Here is a 24,619-nt window from a genome sequence, read left to right as displayed (position 1 = left end):
GCCACAGGCTCACATAGGTATGGGGATACCAGTCTGTATTGACACGTTTCATGTGTCAATACAGACTGGGGAACGCATCAGACATCAGACATAAGCAGCGCAGATTCTCTATGTCAAGACAAACCTCAAGCAAAGAGATTTTCTATCTATCACAGGTATGCTGCAACAATGTGCACAAAAAGGAGGGCCAGTATAATCTCTTACCCTGTCCAAGACAAAGGACTGCAATAACAGTTGGCCTAGTGGATAATCCCCGAACAATCATGTACTGCTTTTACCTTCATGTTCTTTCCTGATGAAAAAATATGTATGGAAGCCTTTCCTGTCTCGCTTATCTGGTAACTCAAGATCCTATTGACCCCACCTCTGACCTTTCCTCCTGGTGAATATGAAAAATTGGCTTAAAAAGTAGACCAGAAACCCACCAACTTCATTCTCATATTCCACGAAACCCAGCCTGCAATACAGGCTGCTGCTCTGGGCCGTGACCCCACCCCGCTGTTTTTCTGGATCAGATAACTATTGCCCAGAGTTCCTCCCTCTTTCCCTTTCATTTCTTAGGAACCAGTATGTTTTTGCTTGTATCCCAATATTTTCCCCAAATAAATCTCCTTGAGTGTAAACTGTCATTATTTGAGAAGGGTTTCTCCAAGAGAAAGGCCCCTGTAAAAATTGCTAGAAAGATCTTGTGCTACCCAACCTCTTGCAATATTCATAATTCCCCATAATTTCCTTCAAGGGATCCATTTTGGCCGACACTGGTATCATGATGATCCTGCTAGGCAGCACACTGGCTCTCATGCTCACCATCTAATACAGCTGAAAATTCATAAATACTCAGGTGACTATGTTCAGTGGGTGGAAGTGTACAAGGCAATATGTTAACTCATTCCATATCGGTGATAGAGCATCTTCTCCTTTCTTCCCCTTACCCTCTTATCATAGGTGAGCAAGCCCTTTCTCCTACAGAAAAAATACACTTACAAAGAACAAGACTGCAACACAATTGCAAAAGCTTGACTTAATCACTTTATATATCCTTAATTTACTTCTCATTCAAAATGTGACAGTCAAATGCCAAAAAGAAGCTTGAGGTCTGCCAGGGTGAGCTTTGTGAAGGAGTCACCTCTTCCCGACAGCACTTTCTGGGCCAGCTCTTTTTTCATGGTTTGCAACTCCGAGATCTTTTCTTCTACTGTCCCTTCACAAACGAACCTAGAAATCAAGCACGCTATGTTAGCACAAGTCTTGTCAGTCTTTGTTCAAGCAGCTTAAATGATTCAACAGAAAGGAGCTGGAATCAGACAAGAACCCCATAAGGGAGTAGGCCAGAAGTGGTTCTGCAGCGCTTCAGCCTCATTCTTAGAACTGTGGGGACAAATCCACAACTCACAAATTAAAAAAAGACACAATACATAGAATGAAGTATGACCTGTGGATCATGACATCTTTCTGCTGCCCCACACGGTAAATGCGGTCACAGGCCTGGTCCTCTAGAGCTGGGTTCCTGAAAGGAAAGGAAGCTGTCTTGTCACTCTGCTTAAGCTACAGATGTAAGTCATTTGGGAGCAGAAATGACAGCTCACATTTTCAGCTCCGCATAAAGGTCCTTTCTAAACAACTCAAATTCCTTAACTGAACTCATTCTGATTTCTGCAGTAACAAATTTCTCTGGAAAGCTTTTGTGGCAGAAGACAAAACAGCCTTTATCTTTACCAGTGCATGTCAAGGAGGAAGAGATGATTTCCACCAATGAGATTGAGGCCAACGCCTCCAGCCAGAAGGGAGATCAACATCACCTAAAACAGAGGAGGAGAGGAAATAGATGCTCATCTCCCACCCCAGATCCACCATTTCTTTTTACATTTGGTTTAAGTAGAAAGTTATTTTTACAACAGATTCTTCAAAAGCTGAATTTTGTGCCCAGCATCAGATATGGAGCCTAAAAAGACCTGACCAAACCTGTATCACCTGTGCATCCTTTTCTTCTCTTTTGCTGCTTCAGAAAACTGAATTAACTACAGGAATCTCTGGAGTTACTGATTAGTTCAAGCATCTGAACTCTTTAGAAAAACATTCTTCTTCAAATGCATTACATATGATCAGACAAAATAACGGGCTAAACAACTGCTAGCTTAATCCTATCTAATAAGTAATAGATTTATTGTACAAAGTCCCTGCACATTTTGCCATGTAGGCTCCGTCAGGGGGGGAGGGGATCAGAACATTCACCTGGTGCTGGAATTATACACAGCAATTGAGTTGAATTGGGTGCGATTACCTATTGAAAATAATAGGAGCAGTGAGAAAAAAACCTCTCTGGCCTTTTCCATACCTGAGGTCCTTTAGGATTACTGTTGAATTCTTCAACCACATCCATCCTCTGCTTTGGATTCACTGAGCCATCTATGGTGGCACATTTCAGGCCAAACTTCTCAAGGTGTACTGCCACAACCTTCAGCATGCTAGTCCACTGAGACACAACAACACTACAAAGACAGGAGACAGTGTTTTAGTTTTGGGCTCAATGCAGCAAGCAAAATATGGTCTGATATTAACTGAATGGAAGCTTGTGTGTTCCTCCCTCCCTCTTGCATCATTTGCAACTAATTCTTTTTCTTATAGCTGAGCAAACTACAGTGACTTCAAATGGAACAGCAAACTAAAGTTTGCCATAAAACAAAAAGACCCCAAAGACCAAACTGGAGTGTGCCAGGGCAGAAGAAGTGAGGTGAACAGAAGTGATTGCATTCCATGGTATGCTATCAGAATGCTTTGGAGTTCAAATATAAGAAGAGTGGGATCCTTGAGTATCCAGAAACAGAAATGTGGATCCCATTGGACAGGTGATGCTTGTGTCTTGTGTTGCCAATTAGAGCTAAAACTCTGGTTTGCATGTTCCTTTCTCTAACATATACACATTAACTTGACATTCCCCATTCAAGCTAACCGGGATTGGCTCATATTGCTGCAGGCAACACAATCACACCAAATAGTACCTCACCTTTCTTTGTGTATTTTATTAGTAACCACCCTGCATCTACAGTAGTGCCCAGATCACCTGGTACAACTAAACTTACCTTTTCTGGCACTGACCTTGGATGGCCTTTAGCTCTTCCAAGAGATGTGATAACTAGAAAGTTGGGGGAAAGAGTAGACTTACGATCCAATTCCATGCAAAGCTATTTATTGATTCATTCATTTAATTTATATACTGTGACATCTTGGGGCAGTGTTACTCATTGATAAGGTCTGCTGAATTCAGGGATGGTTATTATTTATAAGAAGAGATACCTCACTTTTCACAACGCAAGGGAATCTCAAAGCAGCTTACAATTCCCTTCCTCTCCCCACAAGGCATCCTGTGAGGTAGGTGGGGCTGAGAACTCTGACAGAACTGCAGCTGGCTGCATGTGGAGGAGTTGGGAATCAAACTCGGTTTGCCAGATTAGAAACCCTCACTCTTCAACCACTACACCAAGCTGGCTGATAAGTAATAAAATTAATAAAGTAGCTGCACCTGGAACCTCAGTCTCTACAACATTAATTACATTATCATCATTGATTGTGAAGGCACTTCCAATCTCCTATACAAACATTTGAAAAGCACTGTGTGAACTTAAATGAAGAGGAATTTGCCTGCCTTGCTTTAACGAAACAAGTCAAACAATGAATGATCAGCAATGCACCTAGTTTTAACAAATTGAATGCAGGCATCAATGAATACAAGGATGTAAGACTTGGGCAACATACATAAGCATGTCATGCTGCAAGCAGTGGATGACATAATAGCAACACAAGCAGTACAACTTGTGGCTACAGAAATTTTGGTGTTTGGATTTTAGTGATTGCTTTAACAAGGAAACTTGATGTACCTTCTTTCATTTTTCCCAGGCATGCACTGTATGATACAGAACTATTGGTTAAGATATTGGTACCTAAACCTATTTAGCTGCTTTTTATGAAATGAAGAACCAGGTGTTAAGTTACTGAAGTCTGGGGGCAATTAAAAAACAAACCACCACCATTCAAAATGCCTGTGCAATCACATCCATCTTCTCTGTCCCACCAATGGAGCTGGGGGTATATAGGAGGGGATGAGTGAAGCATTCATTGAATGTTGCTGTCCCTCTTCTAGGGGCGCCATTTGGAATCTCCCAGTAATTCTGGGCTGCCTTTTCTTTGAGCGAAGCCAATGTATTTTAAGAAATTTAAAAGACAGAGCTAGTTTGGTGTAGTGGTTAAAGTGTTAGAATGGAGATACTCAGGTTTAGCCTTGAAGCTTGCTAAGGCGACCTTGGGCCAGTCATACACACACAGGGTTGTATTGAAGATACAACGGATGTATGGAAACTGATATATGTCGCTGAACTCCTTTGAGGAAGAGCGGGATAAAAATGTAGCAGGCAGAAGCGTTTATTCTGCTGGTTAAGTAGCTGTGAAATTATATGCAACGTAAACAGCTTTAACTGTGTTTTAATGAAAAGGATTGGCCTCTTCATTCATGTAGCAGTAGAAGTCTGACTGTATAGAATGAAAATACTGGTTTACCTTTTTTCAACACTGAAATATAGCTTTATACCTTGTTTGTAAAAATACCTGGTGGGAAGAAAGCCACAGAGCAGTCACCAGAATTCCCTAAAAAGGGAGTGCTACAGTCTTAATACCTTGGTACTCTGTCTTGTGATTTCAAAAAGATCTTTATCAAAGGGTGAGCCAAGGAGATAGACCACAGACTTAGGGTCACTGCTATCAAGTTCGGACAAGGTCAGAGCACAGAGCTGCTCCTCCAATGAGAGAGAGATGCCTTCACTGTCCAAGTTGGCCTGCTCCAGAGCCTGCAATAAAGAAGAGTTGGTTTTTATACCCCAATTTTTACAACCTGAAGGTGTCTCAAAGCAGCTTACAATCACCTTTCCCTTCCTCTCCACACAACAGACACTCCGTGAGGTATGTGGAGCTGAGAGCTCTGACAGAACTGCTCTGTGAGAACAGCTCTAACAGGACTGTGACTAGTCCAAAGTCACCCAGCTGGCTGCTTGTGGAGGAGTGGAGAATCAAACCCGGTGGTCCAGATTAGAGGCCACTGCTCTTAACCACTACACCAAACTGACTCAGTCAGCAGCTTCTGCAGTAGGGTGACATTGCCTTGCAAGCAACCAGCACTCTGTATGACCCCGCATAATTACTGTTTTCAGCAAAGAAAGATGACAGCAGCACTGACGGAGCCTCAGCAACAGGGACAAGATATGAACAGTGGTGGAGCCAGGAAAAGTATCTGTGCTCGTCTTCCCCACGGAGTCCCGCTGACCATCTTGAAATTGTTGTGCCACTAGCCAAGAGAAATATACATGTCAGAGCAACTAGAGAGGGGAGGGATCTTCTACAGCAGCATCTGCCAACATTTGCTATAATGAGCAGTAAATGAACATGGCAACAAAATAGTATAAAGTTATGACTACCCCCATCACATTCAACACATTTCTACAAATATCTTAAGAATTCTAACCTCTCTCAAACGGGTTCTCTCTCATGCGCTCTGTCAGTTGATCCTTCTGCCGCTTGAGGTAAGACTGCAGAGTTGACCTGATTAAACAAGGCACATTTTAAAACAAATCAGACAGATTTGTCCACTCAGAGTTTCATTTTCTATACATACAAGCTGAGAACCGTAAACAGCTGCAACACAAAGAGGTGGTCATGTATCAGTAAACAACAGCATTGTTTCTTTTAAAAAAATCCATGTTAGAAATCTCATCTAAATGCTGCAGGTTGTAGACAATTCGGTGAGCTTAGCCTGTAACTCCACCCTGAGAGCGTGGAGAGATGGTTTTAGGGATTTGATGGATGGGAGTAGGTTTTAAAAGCGGGTGCTGGATTGCCCAGCCACTGAGGTTTGTTTTCTAAAAGAGGGGCCCTTCTCCAATTTAATTTGAATAAATTTCCTTTACCACATCAGTCTACTCATTGTTCGATGTGCCTAAAGTAAGTAGCAGACATAGGATTTTCATAACATACTGAATCAGACCTTTTGTTCCACGAAGATCAGTTTTGTTTACTCAGACTGGAAGTGGCCCACCAGAGTCTTTCCCATTCCCTACCATCTGATCCCTTTAACTAAGCTAAAATGAGCACCTTCTGCCTACTAAGCAGATGATATACCACTAATCCACAGCCCCTTCTCTTGGTTGTCTTCACCTAATTCAAAATTTGCAACACTGGTACCTTAATACATTGTTAGTTTCTTTCCTAGTATTTTTAGTATCTTTTTTTATCCCACCCAGGGTAGTAGTCGGCTCTCTAGTATATCCTCAGAACAAACCTCTGAGATAGATTAAGACAGAGAGTGATTAGATCAAGGTCACTTGGCGACCTTCCTGACAGTTATTTGGACATAACTCTCCTGGATCCTAGTACCATATCCCAACCACTATACAACCACACTGACTGCAAGCTACTTTGAGATTCTTTCAGGTAGAGAAAACCAGCATATAAGAACGAACTCTTCTTCTTCTTCCATGCAGCATTAAGCTGGGGTAGTAATAGCAATGAACAAATTTAAAATCTTCTCCACTTAGCCTTTTAAGTTTTAAGGCACACTCAATACCATTTTAGCAGGAAGGAAAGACCTGTCCCCATAGCAGGAAGGTCTAGAAGGATTCAGTTCAACAAGGCAGCAAGCAGCTTTACCTGTAAATCAATTGAAGGGAAAACACTGCTCTCTGTTATTTTGGAGGTGTGATTCTAATTAGGTACATTTCAGAAACATGCTGCATATATGCCAACTTTTACCAAAGATACTTGAGGAACAGAGTGGGAGTAAACAAGTCAGTAATAGAAGGGGGCACAGTGCATTAGAAAGAGTCTAGTACAGAAGGAAAGCATTGGGACTGTTGGAACTGTTAACTGTAGCTGAAACAGAATAAGCTAAGAAACGCCTCCAAGAAACCATCATACCTTGATCGTGTGAATAGCGCATCATACACCAACTGTTCATCACCTGAGAGTTTTAATCTGTGCAGCTGAGTGAGACGCTGAGGTAGTAAGACCTGGATAGAGGGAAGAACCAAATGGATAAAATGAGCGTCATTCATGACTGGCTGAAATACAGTTGTTAAAGAGCGGTAGCAAAATCACTTCTCTTAAGGAAAGTTCATGTGCCACATTTGACTTCACGCTTCTCAGGGTCCAGAAATCTCAGTAAGTTATAATGCCTAGCCTTCAGACTTTACAGCATGGCATCACAGCGTGTTTTTAGACTGCCAAAAATACACCTCAGTACAAGTCCAAAGTGACAAATATTCTGGGACATTTAACATTTCATTAGTAAGAATTTTTCTCTGTGTTGGTCAACTTTATGTGTACGAAGAACTAAATGTCTTAACTAGAGGTAAACTCTTATTTCTAATTTTGTGGCAAATCTGCTCAGTTGACAGAAGATAATTTTTTTACTTGAATGATTTAAAAGCTAAGAAACACACACACAACTGATCAAACCAACTAGCTGGCCATCAGCAAAGAGATGACAGGACAGAGTTATCTGTGTGGCTTCTTTTCATACCCAAAGAGAGGCAGAACAATCATTACCAAAGGTTTGCCAGATGAGTCCAGCTGGTCCTTGGTTCTTCGCAACAAGAGGCTCCTGGTTAAAATAGCCAATCTCTCTCCTCCTTTCCTTGTATTATTGTCAACCTGACTCTTCCACACCTTGAATTCATCAAAAGGCGAGCAGTGAAGGAACCTACAGGGACAATAGGAGTGGCAGCTGAAGTGCTGTCAATGGATCTCACTGAACTGGGGGTGGGTGGGTGGGAGAGGCAATACTTTCCATCTAAAGCATCTGGGTAAAATGTTTACCCAATTTTGGAGGAAGCACATTTTCTCCCCAAGTTTTTATCATAGAGACCATAGACAAACAGGGTCTAACTGTAGTTTGTGATGAGCCCTTAGTTTAAGACACAGACTTACAATGCCAGCTCTTATAAGTTTCTGATTGTGATCAACTTACCTTAGCAGGGAGTACATGTCCAAAAGGTTGTTCTGAATGGGTGTCCCAGTTACAGCCCACCTGGCAGTAGCTCTCAACTTGCAGGCTGCTATTGAGGCCTGCACTTTGGGGTTTCTGATGTTGTGTGCCTCATCCAATATAACTCTTGCCCAGTTTATCCAGAGCAAGGGAGAGATGGGAGGTGACTTATCCTAGAGCACAACATAGATCTGGGTTTAAAATCTAAAGTAATGGGTGTCTGAAATATTTAAACATATTAATGTTATTTACATATTTGGCATGAAAAACTAAACCAGATTGACCTTTTCTTTCTGTTATTTTTTCTCTCTTTCAGATTTATTTCCCTCCTTCCATTTTTACTTCAAAATAAAACAGTTAAATCTTTGCGAATTTAGGGAAATTCTGTAACACACAGGCTGAAGGAGTGTGTGCATACACTGAATTACAAGATAATAAATCTTGTTACAGCTCCACAAATGTATATTGTGTCAAATATTTCTAAACTGTTCCGTTCACTGTGGGTATAGTCAAATATAGAGAGGTAGCAAAATGTGTACACATTTAATTTGCACAATCAATTTAAACAACTGGTAAGATGGAGAAGCTCATTTTTTTAAACTAAAGATTGTGGAAAGGAAGCAGGTAGAGGCAGCACGAGGGGGAGCTGACTGAAACAGTAAATTAAGAATGCTAATCCCTGGCCATTGGAATGCTCCCCAAAGTTCTTCTATCATTTGTCTGCAGATTTCTTTCTGCCTGCAACTGTTCAGGCACTGACTCCAGTCTTACAATTTTTAATTCAATTAAAATGTGCTATTACTACGGGGGAAATTGTATCTCTGTTTATTTACATTCCTTTATGTTCTTTATAATCCAACTTGCTCAATGAGATATAAAGCAGATCACACAGGGTAAATCAATGAAATCAATAAGATGAGACATCTAATAAATTATGTAATCAGAACAGAATTATAGAAATCTGAAAATAAATATTAGACATATGTTACCCAATGGTACTAAGGAAACAATTCAGTGAGAGCAAGATAATACATACAGCAACATAGTGTACGGAGCAGTATAGTCACATAGCCCTTTTCCTTTATTACAGCACATTCTTGAACCATTCCATTATAATATAGCCATCACCTTCATAATAATTCCCCCCTGAACAGTTCATAGAATCAAAGAATCATACAGTTGGAAGGGCCCTCATGGGTCATCTAGTCCAACCCCCTGCACTATGCTGGACACTCACATCCCTATCACTCATCTACTGTCACCTCCTTGAACCTTCACAGAATCAGCCTCTCCGTCAAATGGCTACCTAGCCTCCGTTTAAAAATTTCCAAAAATGGAGAACCCACCACCTCCCGAGGAAGCCTGTTCCACTGAGAAACCGCTCTAACTGTCAGGAACTTTTTCCGGATGTTTAGATGGAATTTCTTTTGAATTAATTTCATCCCATTCGTTCTGGTCTGTCCCTCTGGGGCAAGAGAGAACAATTCTGCTCCATCCTCCATATGGCACCCTTGTGTTTTACATAGTTTGCAGAATGGCAGAAGTATGGGAACCCTCCTGAACTCCTCAGGCAGGCTGTTCCACAAGGTGAGGGTGATGGGGAAGTAGTCCTGCAGATATCATTGTCCAAAACTATGTGGGGTTCTGCATGCGACACTCAGTACCTTGAATGGAGCCTGGAATACTGCCAGCCAACTGAGTGACTGTAGAAGGGATATAATGGGCATGTCCCACCCAAGCTCCTGACAAAACCCAAGCCGTGGAATTCAATACCAACTGGAGTTCCCAACCTGACTCCTAAGGCAGACCCTACTAAAATATAGATGTATTTAATTGTGACTCCTAACTATGCTATTGCATTAAGAAATGGTTTATGATACATTTTAATTACGTCTTCTAACACTGCATTGTTCAGAGGACTTTTTAGCTCAGTCATAGCCTTCGATGAGTGTTTCAGTACAATTACAGCAGGAATAGGAGCAAAAAGGAGCGCGCTGCAAGGAGCTTCCTTAACAAAGCAACACAACACCTGCACTGTCTGTAAAATCAACAGGGCTCTTAATTGTCAAGCGTATCTTTCACCTCAGGAAAGCGTAAGACTAGTCTGTACTCACCTGCATGACGTGGTCCTTGGCTTCTTCTTTGTGTGTGGGGATTTCCTTGCCTAGGATGCTATAGGTGGTGATGACAATATCATATCCAGAGAGGCTGCACGAGGAGACAAACGCCTATGTGAGCCGCAGGGTATCTCAACACAACCACAAAGAACTAAAGAAAAAACAGAGCTTAAATCCCAACGAGTAACTAAGAGCCTGAATTTGAATCTCCCCTTACAGGCAAAGAAAGGCTGCTAAGCTTGACTTGTGCATTTCCACCCACCCTTCCAGCATCTGATAGAGAGAATGGGACAGACAGAACAGCACAAAATTTGTACCCTGACTCCACGCTCAACTTTACCAGAAAAGAGACCATACTCAACAGAATTATCCTAGCCCCCTGTTAAGAGTGAAGGAGGTTTCACCTGCTTGGTAAGATTGTGTCAGAATTGTCAACCGCAACAAGACTGACCTGTGATAAATATAAACTGGCCCAGCTTAGTTTGCAGAGAGAGCTGCTGAACTCTGAAGAGGAAATACTCATCATTTCAGCTGACACTCTAAGCTACACAATCTCTCTGTGAAAATGTTTCTCTACAAGTCCAAGAAAATGTACACTGAAGCAATGGGCCACGTCAAGCTTCCTATGGTATTATGCTTATACCAGCCAGCCCTGCCTTGTGGCTTTGCACTTACACGGCTGCATTCTTATTTCGGTTGGGTCCGTGGTACAGACAGACTCGCAGTTTGCCATTGTTCACATGCCTTTCTACTTCCTTTTTCCAATGATGGATCAGGGATGCAGGGCAGACAATCAGAGTCCCATTGGAAAAGATAACAGAGGAATCTTCAAATATATAAAGAATAATACATGAATATATTATGTCAAGTGGAACAGTCCACCATGTTTACTGGCTATAAAGACAAAAGTTACCAGTAGATGAGAATTTCTCTAGTCTGCATAATCAAGTCTACAGACAGTGCTAGTGCTACTTCATCTGTACCTTGTCGTGACTTGCATATCTCTACTTGCTTCTCCTTTTGCAACAGCTTCTGGGTCAGGACAAGGGCAATCATCGTTAAAGTCTTCCCTAAGCCCATATCATCCGCTGGAAGGGGAGGGAAAGCACAGAACAAAATCAGAGTGAAATGGGAACAAAGACTGCTGCATTTCTTAAGCCTCTGATCAGGCACCTAAAGCTCTAGAAGCATTTGATTGCTGATTACGTCTCAATGCCTCGTTTTCAAGAAAAAAGGAATGCTGGTCTATCATATGCTGTATAATGCCTATTCAGATGCATGAGGAAGCCAAAGGAAGAAGCAACATGCCACCCAGACCAGAATGCCGTTGGACAGCAGATTTGAGCTGAGCCAAATATCTTTTTCTTTAGGGTTCAGATTAAAACCTACTTCCATTCTAGGTTGGGGCCAAGGGTCATACCATGGGTTATTGAAGCCTGCATTCTATGCTTGACATTTGATAAACAACTAAAGTGACTTTTATCAGAAAAGGAGCTGTAGAAACTCCCAGAATAGTAACTGGCAAAAAGTTTCTTACCCAGGATTCCTCCACAGGGGGCCTGGTTCTCCCTCCAGAGGAGCCAAGTAAGTGCTTGTTTCTGGTGCAGCAAAAGGGAGACCTGGGAAAGGCAGTACAAGATGTGGAACGAATTGCTATTTGTAATAGACAGCCCTCAGACCTCAGTTTCAACAGTAAATTCCTTCTCATATAAGTACTTTCTTTTTTGGTCTTTTGAACAGTCACCTGGGGCCTTTTCTGGTCCTCCCAAACTTGCAATGATGAAATTTAGCACTGATACACAAGATGCACATGGGCAATTTTTCATTGATAAAATCCAGCCTCTGTACACTTTCCCATCTTTAAAAAAAATGCTCTATTTTTTACAGAGAGGTAGTAAAACTACACAGAAACTACATTTCTAAACCTGCGCAGCACCCCAAGCACCCGCTCCTTCCAGGATACACCAACTCCTCAATCCTTAAGCGGTTTTCTCTAGATTTTGTCTAGTTCACTGTCTCTTATCTATAAGACTGCAGACAAACCTTTTCAGCCATTTCTATTGGCTTCTTTTGGTCACACAAGCTCATGTAAAAAAAATTAGCAGAAGGAAGATGGCAGCACACTGGAGCAGCAACATTCTTTTTTCACCTTCGCTCACCTTCAGTCCTGGCGGGTCTACAGTTACCGCTTCCTCTGTGGGGCAGGTTTTGAGGGACTTGTGGAGCTGATCAATTGCATCCGTTGTGGCATTATACACAGCTCTGAGGCGCTCTTCAGTCATTCGGCCTCCGTAAAGGTTCCGCACAGAAGAATATTCTAGAAGACAGTAATGAAATGATGAGCTACTGCAGAACTGATTATTAAGTAAAAGTAACATTTTGCTCAAATCTGACAGTCTAGCCTGTAGAAAAACAGGCTCTGATGGAGTTTCTCAGAACATAAAATATTTAACAAAAGAATCAGGCGGCTCCCAAAGATAACTATGGACTTTGTGAAAATGCAGCTGCTTATATTTCCATTCAGGCTATCGTGAAAACACACAATTCTATGCTTCAGAGGCACACATTTTATTTGGGATAATGACCCAAAGATGTTCAAGGGACAAAAAGAGCTGTTAAAGTAAGCTGGGTGTAGGTCCCTCCCAATTCCTTTTTACTTTAATCACTGGCTGGCTGCTCCCTCACTTACCTCCAGAAGGGTTACTGCAGTATTGATTAGATTCCGCAGGTAGATTGAGCTCAAATGGTCTGCTATTTTCTTGCTCATGGAACATCTGTGGTTCTTTTCCTTTCAGGGTACTTAGTGGCTTTATGTTGGTTTTGCTGAATGGGTTGTGCTGCAATTCTTCTTCCTCTCCAATAGTGCTCGCACTGCCTGCTGGGTAAAACCCAGTTCAAACACAGCAGAACAGTGAAGTACAGTACTTCCTACATGCGACTCAGAAATTAGTATTTCAGAGCTAGCCCTTCAACACCATAGCTTTCTGTGAGCAAACACATGATCCCATCTGTTTCCACAAAAGCAGCCCTGGGTCAGGAGCTATGTGTCTGAGACCCAATCCCAATGCCTCCTTAAATTCTCAGACCATGGAAAGTTTGTTGCCTATTGCCTGATATTGAAGCTGAGAAGTAACAATCAGGATACAGGCAATTAAGAAGCTGACTCACAGGGTATTCCCCCACTTCTCCCTGGGACACTCCCCTGATGACCGCTCTATCTGTGGCTTCCAGGGGGATCATCAACATTCAGGCTACAATTAATGATCAAGGTTTGCAGGGCAGTAATCAGCCCTCTAGGACTATCCAGAAATCTGTCTTTCCTCTGGAAATCTAAGCATAAGCGAAGTCATGGCCATCACCCATCTCCTGCTTTTCGACAGCCCTTTAATTCCACATGTAGTTTCCCTTTTGAAGGAACCTTCTCATATTAATAGCAGGGAAAGATCAGGCAGAAAACATTATATAGGTTCATTTTCTGGAGCATTCGTGTTGTGATGCAGTCATGATCAAAAGTAAAAAAAAAAGAACGGAAGGGAGAGGGGGTGTGGCTGGGAGGAGAGGCAGATAGTGAGCTCAGCAATCCCCCCAATTTAGTATTTTACAATCTCTTACTATCTACCTGATTTTGTTTTGCTTTTTGTTCTGTTTATGTATGGCAAAGATTAAAATCTGTCTCATATTGCAAATCCCTACCCCAGGCGTTGCCCATGTCTGCTGGCATTCCAGGTAACAAACCCTAACAGCAGGCTTTTTGAACTGGCTCCAAGATGCATTAAGAGGAAATACATTGTAACATTTTGGATAGCAAGACAGATTTAGAACCAAATAAATATTTCTGAGTGTTCTAAATAAAGAAAACAACATTGCCTCCGCTGTATGGCCAATAGCTTCTAAATAGACACACCTTCCTTTGCACCTTCTTCTGACGCCAGGTTAAGAGAGCTAAGCGCAGCTTCCAGCTCTTGCACTTGCTTTAATAATCGTTGCCCTTTATCTGGCAGAGCCTGCACATTCACCATTTTCAAAGTGCTCTAGAGAGAAGAGAGGGGGAGAAAAAGGCATCATCGAGTTCCTACATGCTATTCTGTCATTTAAATAGTCACCTCCAATTACTACCAAAAAAGGGGTGGAAAATCAACTATGAATCACATGCACATTCCTTGAATTATTTTTTTGCTGAATCATGCGAGATTTGATGAGCTTTTCAAGGCAAGAGATGTTCAGAGGTGGTTTGCGTCATGACCCTGGTATTTCTTGGAGGTCTCCCACCCCAATACTATCCAGGGCCAACCCTGCTTAGCTTCTGAAATCTAATGAGATGGGGTTAGCCTGGGCTATCCACGTCAGAGCGGCATATTCCTTAGAAATTTTAAAATTAGACTTGGTTTTATATATTTATAAATGAAGGCTTCTGTGCTCTTCACTGTGTTGTGTGCCATAGACTTCAAACAATGCCTAAGTATCATAAGATAGTCTCCGACAGTGCCAGACACAAACCAGTAAAACATTTCTACTCTGATTTAAATCAATGGGTTTAGAAGGGTGTAACCCTGCTTAGGGCGGCACAGTAAAACATCTGAGTGGTTTACAGAAGTAACCAACTGAAGGCTGTCTCACCTTGGAAGCTTTAAGGGAAACAAGAAACCTTTGAGCCACAGCATAAATGGACACTCAGATTTTGAAAAAGAAAGCAACCAAGATACCTTTTTTTGCCTTAGCTGAGCTGAAAGCTGGCTATGAAGGGCTTTGGAATCCAGAATTTCTGCCTTTTGTGAAGGGGCACTTTCTTCTGAAACAGAAGTCGAATTCTTCAGACTGCAATCTTTTCCACGCAAGGGATCTACTACCAGTCCAACAGGTGATTTGGATGGAACAGATCTATCATGCTTCTCACCAATAACATTTTTATTGGTATCCTGTTCTTCTTCTGCAGTCAACCCCCTGTGTAATATAGTGTTTTCTCCAGGAGACATCGTAGGCAAGCTGGTACATTCACAAACTGTTTCAAGTTCTCTGGGTGTCACAGTTCTCTTTTCACTTCCCGCATATCCATGAGTCTTTTGTGTTATTCTTTCGTCTACGCGGCATTCAGATCCTCCTTTTCCAAACTGCTCCTTATTAAAAGGCTTTATGCTTGATGTTTGGCTACTGCAGCTTATTCCTGGCTTCTGCAAGCCATCTTCAACAGTTCTCATCAATGCACTCTGCCTGGTGTGTCCAGAGGGCACCTCACCTTTTTTGCTAGAATTTGTTTTTGTATTCAAAAGTCCAGTTTCTTGAAGGCCAGTTGTCAAGTCACTTGAATTAGTTTGCCTTTCTTTTTCTTCCCTTGGTGTTCTAACACTTTTATCTCCAAACTTAATCTTACTTGTTTTTGGAAGTTCTTTCCCAGCATATTCCAATAATTTCTGTAGATTCTTTTTATCAGAGTCCAATGTCTCTCTCTTATCTTTTTCTTTTGAATTTCCCCCATCATGTTTATTAATTTGTTTCAAAGATAATGTTTTTTTATTCTTGTCTGACACTTTGAAGGGGTTTCTTTGATCATTTTGATTAAGGGGTAAGTCCATCATGTGCTGAGACTGTGATTTAGCTGACAATCTGGTGGGCTGTGAATCCTACAGAAATTCAGATCAAATCTTAGATTAGCACCATGAATACTAAGACTATGCCTTCTCAATGTCTCTGCAGAACTGTTGCATTCAAATTGATAGAGAATGAAAATTGACATCCTGAGGATCTTTATGTTGATGATTAACAAATGAAGGATCTAGCCATGAATACATAATATCAATATATCACAAGCTATATAAAGTCCTGGATCAGGCTTTACTGCCCTAATCAGTTTGTTTTCAGCCACAAATATTTTCTGTCTTTACTGACCACCAGCTAGCAACTTAGGGACCAACGAGATTTGGGGTGAGGGGTGTGCTTTGACTCAAAAGGACATACCTGGCAAAATGTCAATGCTCTCTTATGTGTCACTGGACTGGAATCTAACTGTTCTACTGTAAACCAACATGGGTACGCTCTGAAACTGTGTATAAGGCCAATTCCCTTCCCCTAACTTCCTTTCTGGTCATCTTGTGGCACATGGAATGTTTGCCAAAAGATCCCAAACTGCTTGAAAACTTTAATCCAGAATAAATAATACATATCAAATAGATGCACATTTAAATATGATGAATATATTTACTATTTTCTACAACAGGTTCCATTTCCTATCATTCCACATGTCTGGCAAACCCAAATCAAGCTTGATATTCCCTAGATCAGTTGCCCTTCTTGTCTACTCCCCTTGTGCCTTCCCTTACACTCTATGGTTTGATGAAGCTCCAGCTTGCAATCATGTCGAAATACAGGCATATGAGCAAATTGGAGCTTGTTCCATCCTCAAACTGGTAATCTAAGATGATAACTAAGAATTAGAATCCCAGTTAGTGGGGGGGAATGGGCTCAAATTTGCCAAGGTACCTGTCATGGCAATTGGAGCTAGATCAAACCAGAGAGTTATCAATCAAGCCCTGTTGGCCAAAGAAGAGGCAGATGGGAAGAGCGAGGAGTGCAAATGACACAGCTGTAAGATGAGTTCAGTTGTATACAGTTAAGCACAGTTAAGTGATCAGTGAGCACAACAGATTTCTGAAACATGAACATCTCACACTGCTAGCAACAAAGAAACTGCAATGAGGTATAAGCACCTGCCATGGGACACTTCCACACCACTGCTTCCCTTCCTCTTCATGCTGAGTACATCTATAGAACAATCTGGTGAACAACAAAACAAAGTACAGAATGTCAAGCAGGGTCTTTCATACATTGGACTCCCCCAAGTATGCCATAAGATTATTAAAAAATGGCAGGTATTCTTTGGAAAATATACCGATATTGGTCTGTTCCCTGCTGCTTGATCAAAATTTGCAGGTCCACCACATACTCCTCATGCATCAAGCAGTGAGACGGACAAAGTCTGAGGGAAGAAAAGGTACTAATGTAAGTAAGGTTTATAGCAGGAACAGATAACAACCCTTGTAAGAGCTTCAGACTGTGTTCCAAAATAGCGATCCCCAACCTGTGGGCCACGGACCACATGTGGTCCGTCGACTAATTGGAGGTGGGCTGCGAAGGATGCCTTCCCCCCCCCCCAGCCCTTTACAACACACTTCGGGTGTCATTCACTCCCAGATGGGACTATCTCGTTGCAGAGAAACAAGCTCAGGGTTCCCATTGATTTGTCATTGTCATCCATGAAAATAAAATGTTCCTTATGTTCATTGTTGTGGCGTGTCTGTATCTTATTTTGAAGGGATGTTTAAACATTACCATAGCGACCAGAGTCAGAGAGCGTTAGGGCTGTGGTTGAGAGTAGAGGAGTAAACTATCCCCCCACACCGGGCCTCAGTAAAATTGTCAAGCGTTGAGTGGTCCCCGGTGATAAAAAGGTTGGGGACCACAGTTCCAAAATATTATTTTACATCCTTCTATTCTCCCGTATGTTATAAAACCTATGAGGAAACAATACTTGCTGACAAAGAAATTGGAGCCCTCATTCTATAGTTGATAGCTATTGCTCAACATCTTATTAGAAAGTTTTTGTGTTTCAATACAAATACATACAAAGGGGGCAAGCTGCAAACATCTGAAGGACAACATGGTGATCCTGGGAAGTCACCATGAATTTGTCTTCAACAGGTCCAGCCAAACCAAACTAGTGTCCTTCGTTGACAGGTTTACTTGATTGTGGACACTCAAGGTGATGTTATTTACTTTGATTTCAGAAAGGCTTTTGACAAGATTCCCCATGATGTTCTGATGGGTAAACTGGAGGACTGCGGACTAGATTTTCAGAGGGTTAGGTGGATAGGGAAAGTGGTTAGAAAACCATGCCCAAAGAATAATTGTAGTTGTCTATAGTGATTCATCGGATGGGAGGAAGGTGAGCAGTGGGTGTTCAGTACACGGTCCAGTACTTTCTGTGATATGGATGAGGAGAGTGGAGGGACTCCTCACTAAATTTGCAGATGACACCAAACTGGGAGGAATAGCAAACACCCCAGAAGAGAGAGTTCAGTGAGATCTGAACATGCTGGAAAAATAGGCAAACGAGAACAAGATGCAATTTAATAAGGATGAGTGTTGAGTGCTACACCTGGGTCACCAAAATGAGAAGCATGTATACTGGATGGGAGATACACTTCTGGATAGCAGTGTGTGTGAATGAGATCTTGGGATACTTGTAGACTGTAAATTAAATATGAGCAAACCGTGTGATGTGGTGGCAAAAAGGTGAATGCAGTCTTGGGCTGTATCAACAGAGGCATCGCATCAAAATTGCAACATGTCACAGTCTCGCTGTATACCACATTGGTCAGACTGCACCTGGAATACTGTGTGCAGTTGTGGAAACCTCACTTCAAAAAAATGTGGACAAAATTGAGAATGCAGAGAAGAATGAAAAGGATGGAAGCAGAGGATAGGACCCACAGTAACAAGGATGATCTGGAGCCTGGGGACCAAACCCTATGAGGAAAGGCTGAGGGAATTGGGAATGCCCAGCCTGGAGAAGAGGAGGATGGGAGGGGACATGAGGAGTGCTCTTTAAGTATTTGAAAGTAGTCACTTGGTGGAGGAAAGGCAGCAGAGGATAGGACCCACAGTAATGGGTTTAAACTACTTGTAGAATGGTACTGGATAGATATTGGGGGGGGGGGATCAGAGTTGTTCAATAGTTGAATAAGCTGCCTAAGGAGGTGGTCAATTCCCCCTGACTGGCAAGTCTTCAAACACCATCTGGACAGATATTTATCATGGATGCTTTAGGTTGATCCTGCATTGAGCAGATGGTCTGTATGGCCCTTTTCAACTCTATGATTTTATGAAGATTTTGCATTATTTAGTTTACAAACCAAATATTCTATACACTTACATTTTTTTCCTTTTTTCAAATAATATTGTTCCACTGTTAGCTTTCAGATAGTGGAGTATAACCTATTACAAGTGCTTCATGAAATGTAGATGATCTTTCAAAAACCTTAGCATGGAATGTGTAACATGTGATACTATTCTTCTTTTTCCTCAATGAGTAGACAATGAACCTGTCAAACTATGTGATTATGGTTGATGCTTTTTAGCATGAAGACAGCCCTGTGATCCAGTATTAATATCACCTGCAAAAATGCAAAGGAGGACAGTATATGTAACAGTATTAAAAATGTTTATGAAGTTTCCCCTTATTGTTCTTCATTTAAAACTGTAAACACAGTCCCAGATGTGCAGATCTATAGAGATGAATAAATACTTCTGAACATATTTATATTGTTACTTTTAAAAAGAAATCACATCCAAGTCAATCTTTAGAGTCTGATATTGAGAAAAAGATGCAGTGTTGCTTACTGGTAGCTATAGCAACAAGCCTTTCATGAGCTAAAGCTCTGCACATATAGCTGGAAGACTACAGACACAATTCAAGAAGAGATTGTCTTGCACAAGCCCCTTGTGAACAAATCAAAGCAGTGGAAGATTCCAGTGGAAGTACTTCCTGTTAGCCTGTGTCTCAGAAATGTATGGCTGGTTCACCCACTTGCTAAGAAGCAAGGACATCTGCATCTATGTATGTATATGTGCATATGCACACAATCAAGGCCACACGAAGAGCATATGCATCACATAACAGGATAAATATCTCTAAAGAATTCAAGTAAATGAGCTAATCCGTGTCTTATACAGGCATATTTAAACTAAAACTAATCATTTCACAGTACAAACATTCCCACCTGGTCTCAAGCATGGAGGGAAGAGGGAGTCAAAACCATACACTAAATCATTCCCAAATGAAAAGTTATTAGGGCTCATGTTTATCCAATAGATTAAATTAATATCCATTTGAATCCAAACTACCACATTTTGATTCTGAACAAGATGAGGAATTTTATGTGCTTAAAGTTCTTCCTGTAAAGGTACAGGGGATACAAGATTAATGTAAATTAACATGAGTGAATTCAACAGCAGTAACTACCAGACCATAATTTTTCAGATAATCTACAACATAAGAATGTTCAACATACTGGGTGGGGAGGACAAATCCACAAGGTTGACCTTGGACTCCACACATATAGAAGGTTTTGTTTTTGTTTGGGCCATCTTTGATGCCAGTCTTCAAAAGGCAGGGAAACCCTAGGAAGGACAAGGAAACCACGGGAGAGGTAAGATAGGAGTCACAGGAGAAACACAGCAGCAGCTTAAGTCAAATCCACTGTAGTTCTACAATTTAAGCATACCCCACGTATGTAAGGATTTTGTCTTTAAAACCTGTTATTTCAAACATTCAGCTTTCCTTCAGTCTACAGCAAACCATTTCATCAAGCCACTTTGCCTTTGGGATACCGAAAATGTCTGCAGCCATGTGGGGGAAGGAGAAGACCACACCTTAGCAATCAAATTCCCCTGTAACAAATGAGTAACCTTGCTACTGCTCTTGGGTATTTCTTTTCCCACAAGGGTGGCCAAATGTCCTCTTTCTTGACATAAGACTCTACAACAGGCTCTGTGAAGCAGGGTTTCATGAAACCCTAGAGCAGTGGTTCTCAACCTTCCTAATGCCGCGACCCTTTAATACAGTTCCTCATGTTGTGGTGACCCTCAACCATAAAATTATACAAGTGTTCTTTCACAGAAATTAAACCGAAACTGACCAAGGGTATGAAGATCCATTGTTCATTATGGTATATAAATTGTTTTTCTTCCGGGATTTCTCTGTTCAGTTCTGCCTCTTGTCCCACCATGACGATGCTGCTCTTTTCCACTGCTCGAGATAGACTAATACTTTATCTCGATCTACCCCACAAGGCTGTTGTGTGGATGGCACCCCCGGCCAAGCTGCTTGGCCTGTGAAAGGGTCATTCAACCCTCAAAGGGGTCCTGACCCCCAGGTTGAGAACCACTGCCCTAGAGTTTCTTGATAGAGCTGGAAGGGTTTCCTGAATGGGTGGGAGCTAATTTTTTTAAATATATATATTTTTAATTTGTTAAACATTTGAGTGATATGATGGGCCCTGAGGGAGTGGGGAGGGGCCCCAGCTGGGTGTATACACAGCTTTGCTTCCCAACCATATGCTGCACAAGTGCATCACTTCTGGGGCTTCTCAAAGCTGAAGAATGTTTCAAGGGGTTTTTCAACAGTAAAAAAGTTGTGAAAGGCTGCTCTGCAAGGCACAGACCATAACCAGCATCCTGCCAAGAAGTCAACTTGCTTCTGCCATCCAGTGTGTTGGGGCTTACAATTCTGTTGGAACACACAAGATCAGCAGTGCCCCTGAGCACAATATGAAGAGTCTTGCAGAAGACATCAGAGGAGATATGTATTCAGCAAAGTCAGACTTTCAAATGATATTCTCCTATCTCCTATTAAAGAGCCTGTTGATGAAGAATTAAAGAGCCTGTTGATGCTGGTGAAGGAGGAGAGTGCAAAAGTTGGCTTGAAACTCAACATCAAGAAAACAAAGATCATGGCATCCGGCCCTCTGAATGGCCTATTATGCACGGCCGCTGAAACGGTGGCATGGAGAACGAGGAGGAGGAAGAAGCGAAGCAAACCAATTATGCACGGGACGGAACACAACGGCGGCAAAACCCAGAGTATCCAATTATGCACGCAGATACTCCGGAGTCGCTTCTGGTTTCACCCTGGTCCCAGGAAGCTCCACTTTCTTCCGCATCTCGCTAATGTGGCTTTTTCGGCGGCATACGTTGACTCTGCACCCGGTTGCCGCCTGCAGCGTGCATAATTGGTGATTTTAGCCGCCGCCATTCCACCCCGAATGCAGACTTTCCACTCTGTGCATAATGGGCCAATTCCTGGCAAATAGATGGGGAAGAAATGGAGATAGTGACAGATTTTATTTTCCTGGGCTCCAAGATCACTGCAGATGGGGACTGCAGCAAAGAAGTTAAAAGACGCTTGCTCCTGGGGAAGAAAGCTATGGCAAATCTAGACAGCATCCTAAAAAGCAGAGACATCACCCTGCCAACCCTGCCAACAAAAGTGCATTTAGTCAAGGCTATGGTATTCCCAGTTGCAATTTATGGCTGTGAAAGTTGGACCATAAGGAAAGTTGAGCGTTAAAGAATTGAGCCTTTTGAACTCTGGTGCTGGAGAAGACTCTTGCGAGTCCCTTGGACTGCAAGGCGAACAAACCGGTCAGTCCTAGAGGAGAGCAGCCCTGACTGCTCCTTAGAAGGCCAGATCCTGAAGATGCAACTCAAATACTTTGGCTACCTCATGAGAAGGAAGGACTCCCTGGAGAAGAGCCTAATGCTGGGAGTGATCGAGGGCAAAAGAAGAAGGGGACGACAGAGAATGAGGTGGATGGATGGAGTCACTGAAGCAGTAGGTGCAAACTTAAAAGGACTCCAGGGAATGGTAGAGGACAGGAAGGCCTGGAGGATCATTGTCCATGGGGTCGCGATGGGTCGGACACGACTTCGCACCTAACAACAACAATCTCCTATTGACTCATTTGGAGACATCCTGCTTCTTGACTCATTCATTTTGGGCTTTATACACCTCCCCTCTCAACAGGTCGGCTCTTCCTCCCGGCTTGCTTACAGAATGTACAGAATGTAAAAATCAGTTAGTCAGGATGCTCTCTGCAATCCTCTTTCCGAAGTTGTTTCTCTTCGCAAGAAATCTATCTTATCCTTTGAAGTGGCCTGCTGCTTCGCCCCTCCTTGTATATATAAACTCCGCCAACAGATTTGAACTTCATACCCTTGACTTATTTTTCTTTCTTTCTTTCTACTCTTTAATGTATAGTTAAGTGTACGAGGCTATTTGCCTTGAGGTTCCTGTTTCCCTACAGGGCTTGCTCCCCATCGCCCTTGTTTGTGGCCCCACACCTGCATGCCAGCCAGCCACCTCCCTGCACCCGGCCCCAGGTGCCGCGGCCCACTCCTCACCGTGCGCAGCGCACAGCACCTTCTCCATAACAAGCCGCCGGAGAGCTCCCTTCCTTCCCCCGGCTTCTTAAAACGGCGAAGGAAGGAAGAGGCGCACCTCAGGAGCCTCCCAAACCGGCCAATCGCACTCTTTTCCCCGCCCACTGGTCTCCGTGGAGCCTATCAAAGCAAAAGAGAGCGGGCTGAAAAGGGAGTTCGGGAAACATTCTTGCCCGCCCTCCAATCAAATCCAAACGGTCTCTCTTCGCGCCCTTGTCTTCTGCCCAATCGACGAGGGGAAAGGTGAAGCTACTGGTTGGCTGGCTGGCGATGGGAGCCCTCCTTCCCGTGGCGCAAGGCGCTCGGCGGCCGAGGGAGGCTTGTTCGCGGCAGAGGCTGGCCTGGGAGTCGGGCGGCGTTGCGGAAACGCGGACTGGAAAGCTTGAGTCGCCCGGCGAGCGCGGTCTTGATTGCCGCCAGTGGGAAATGCTCGCCCATCATGCGATGGAGCAGCCACAGCAAGGAGCTGCACCATGACATCGGCGAGAGATTAGCCTGTCTGCGGATCGGAACAAAGTTTGAGTCCGATGGCACCTTTAAAAACAACGTGTTATTCAAGAAGTGTGTGTGTGTGTGTGTGTTCGTGTGCAGGAACTGTTCTCCAGATACCTGATGAAGTGTACGTGCTCAGGAAGGTTCGACCCAGAATTAAACTTTATTGTTCTTAAATAGGACTCGAACTCTGTTCGGAAGAAGAGTTGTTTTTTATATGCCGCTTTTCTCCTTCAGGAGTCTTAAAGCGGCTCTGCTGTTTCAGACCAACATGGCTATCCACCTGAATCTGGTTCTCATAGTTTTTGTAAACGAACCTTCTTCCAGTGGCCTCTTTATCTTCATAGCAAGAGAGGCTGAAGGTAGTTTGAAGCTCCTTATTCATACTTCCTATTTCATCATTGTGAATCAAATCACAAATACTGAGAATACCTAATAGATCTGCATTCCCTCTCAAAGCTTTGGATCGCCACCTCTCATAGACCTTCATAGCCAGGACATTGTGCCCTACTGCAGTGGTTTCCTAGTGGACAGAGTTGGGGTTAAGAGGGAATTGACTGGCCCAAGGTAGGCAACAGTAACTGCTTCAAAACAAGGAGTCTTGAAGGACCAGTCAACAAGGTCTATCCCCAAGAATAATAATAACCAAGTGTTTATAGCTCTAGCAGCAGAACTATGGTTGAGTCCAGTGTCACCCTTAAGGACGTTTTATTCAGGATCAAAACTTTTGGTCCGTGCATAGTTGGTCTTAAAGGTGCCTCTGGATTCACGTTGTTCTACTACTTCAGACCAACACAGCTACACACCTGAACATAGATAGCTATAGCAACTAGCTTTCATTTGGTCATTTGGAAATATGAAATTAGTTATATTGAGAATTACCTTTGCTGCTTTCTTGGAATGGAAAAATAAATGGAAAAATAATCAGAAACAGTCTTGGATCTTCATGCGTGATTTTTGGAACCCCTCCAGCACTCATCCAGCTCTTAAC

At 42.6% G+C, this 24,619-nt stretch overlaps 1 protein-coding gene across 3 annotated transcripts; it reads right to left on the bottom strand.

Moving 5' to 3' along the window:
* Positions 1 to 1,016: 1,016 nt before the first annotated feature.
* Positions 1,017 to 23,252, bottom strand: TTF2 (transcription termination factor 2). Of its 3 annotated transcripts, none has more exons than XM_077342035.1 (23): positions 23,098 to 23,252; positions 20,208 to 20,316; positions 17,027 to 17,113; positions 16,845 to 16,911; positions 14,847 to 15,761; positions 14,048 to 14,174; positions 12,833 to 13,021; positions 12,303 to 12,460; positions 11,681 to 11,762; positions 11,127 to 11,231; positions 10,819 to 10,969; positions 10,141 to 10,234; positions 8,009 to 8,199; positions 7,588 to 7,741; positions 6,958 to 7,049; positions 5,510 to 5,586; positions 5,190 to 5,332; positions 4,668 to 4,838; positions 3,081 to 3,133; positions 2,336 to 2,489; positions 1,717 to 1,799; positions 1,433 to 1,507; positions 1,017 to 1,215 (listed from the first exon to the last, which is right to left on the bottom strand). In XM_077342035.1, the coding sequence occupies exons 1-23, from the start codon at positions 23,123 to 23,125 to the stop codon at positions 1,071 to 1,073; spliced, it is 3,450 nt and encodes a 1,149-aa protein (XP_077198150.1). In that variant the 5' UTR covers positions 23,126 to 23,252; the 3' UTR covers positions 1,017 to 1,070. The 3 variants fall into 3 exon arrangements, with proteins under 3 accessions (XP_077198150.1, XP_077198151.1, XP_077198152.1); XM_077342036.1 differs by having other exon boundaries at positions 12,833 to 13,018; XM_077342037.1 differs by lacking the exons at positions 20,208 to 20,316; positions 23,098 to 23,252 and adding an exon at positions 19,070 to 19,309.
* Positions 23,253 to 24,619: the final 1,367 nt, after the last annotated feature.

This window comes from Paroedura picta, chromosome 6 (assembly GCF_049243985.1).
Source record: "Paroedura picta isolate Pp20150507F chromosome 6, Ppicta_v3.0, whole genome shotgun sequence".
Classification (NCBI taxonomy): Eukaryota; Metazoa; Chordata; class Lepidosauria; order Squamata; family Gekkonidae; genus Paroedura; species Paroedura picta.
This window is presented reverse-complemented; position numbering and strand designations above follow the sequence as displayed.

Coding starts and splice junctions, on each gene's coding strand:
- TTF2 (XM_077342035.1), bottom strand. CDS start 23,125: ATGGAGAAGGTGCTGTGCGCTGCGCACG. Junction 12,461..12,832: donor CTGCAGTAACCCTTCTGGAG/GTAAGTGAGGGA, acceptor ACTGTCTTCTAG/AATATTCTTCTGTGCGGAAC. Junction 7,050..7,587: donor ACTCATCTGGCAAACCTTTG/GTAATGATTGTT, acceptor CCCTCTATCCAG/GTCTTACTACCTCAGCGTCT.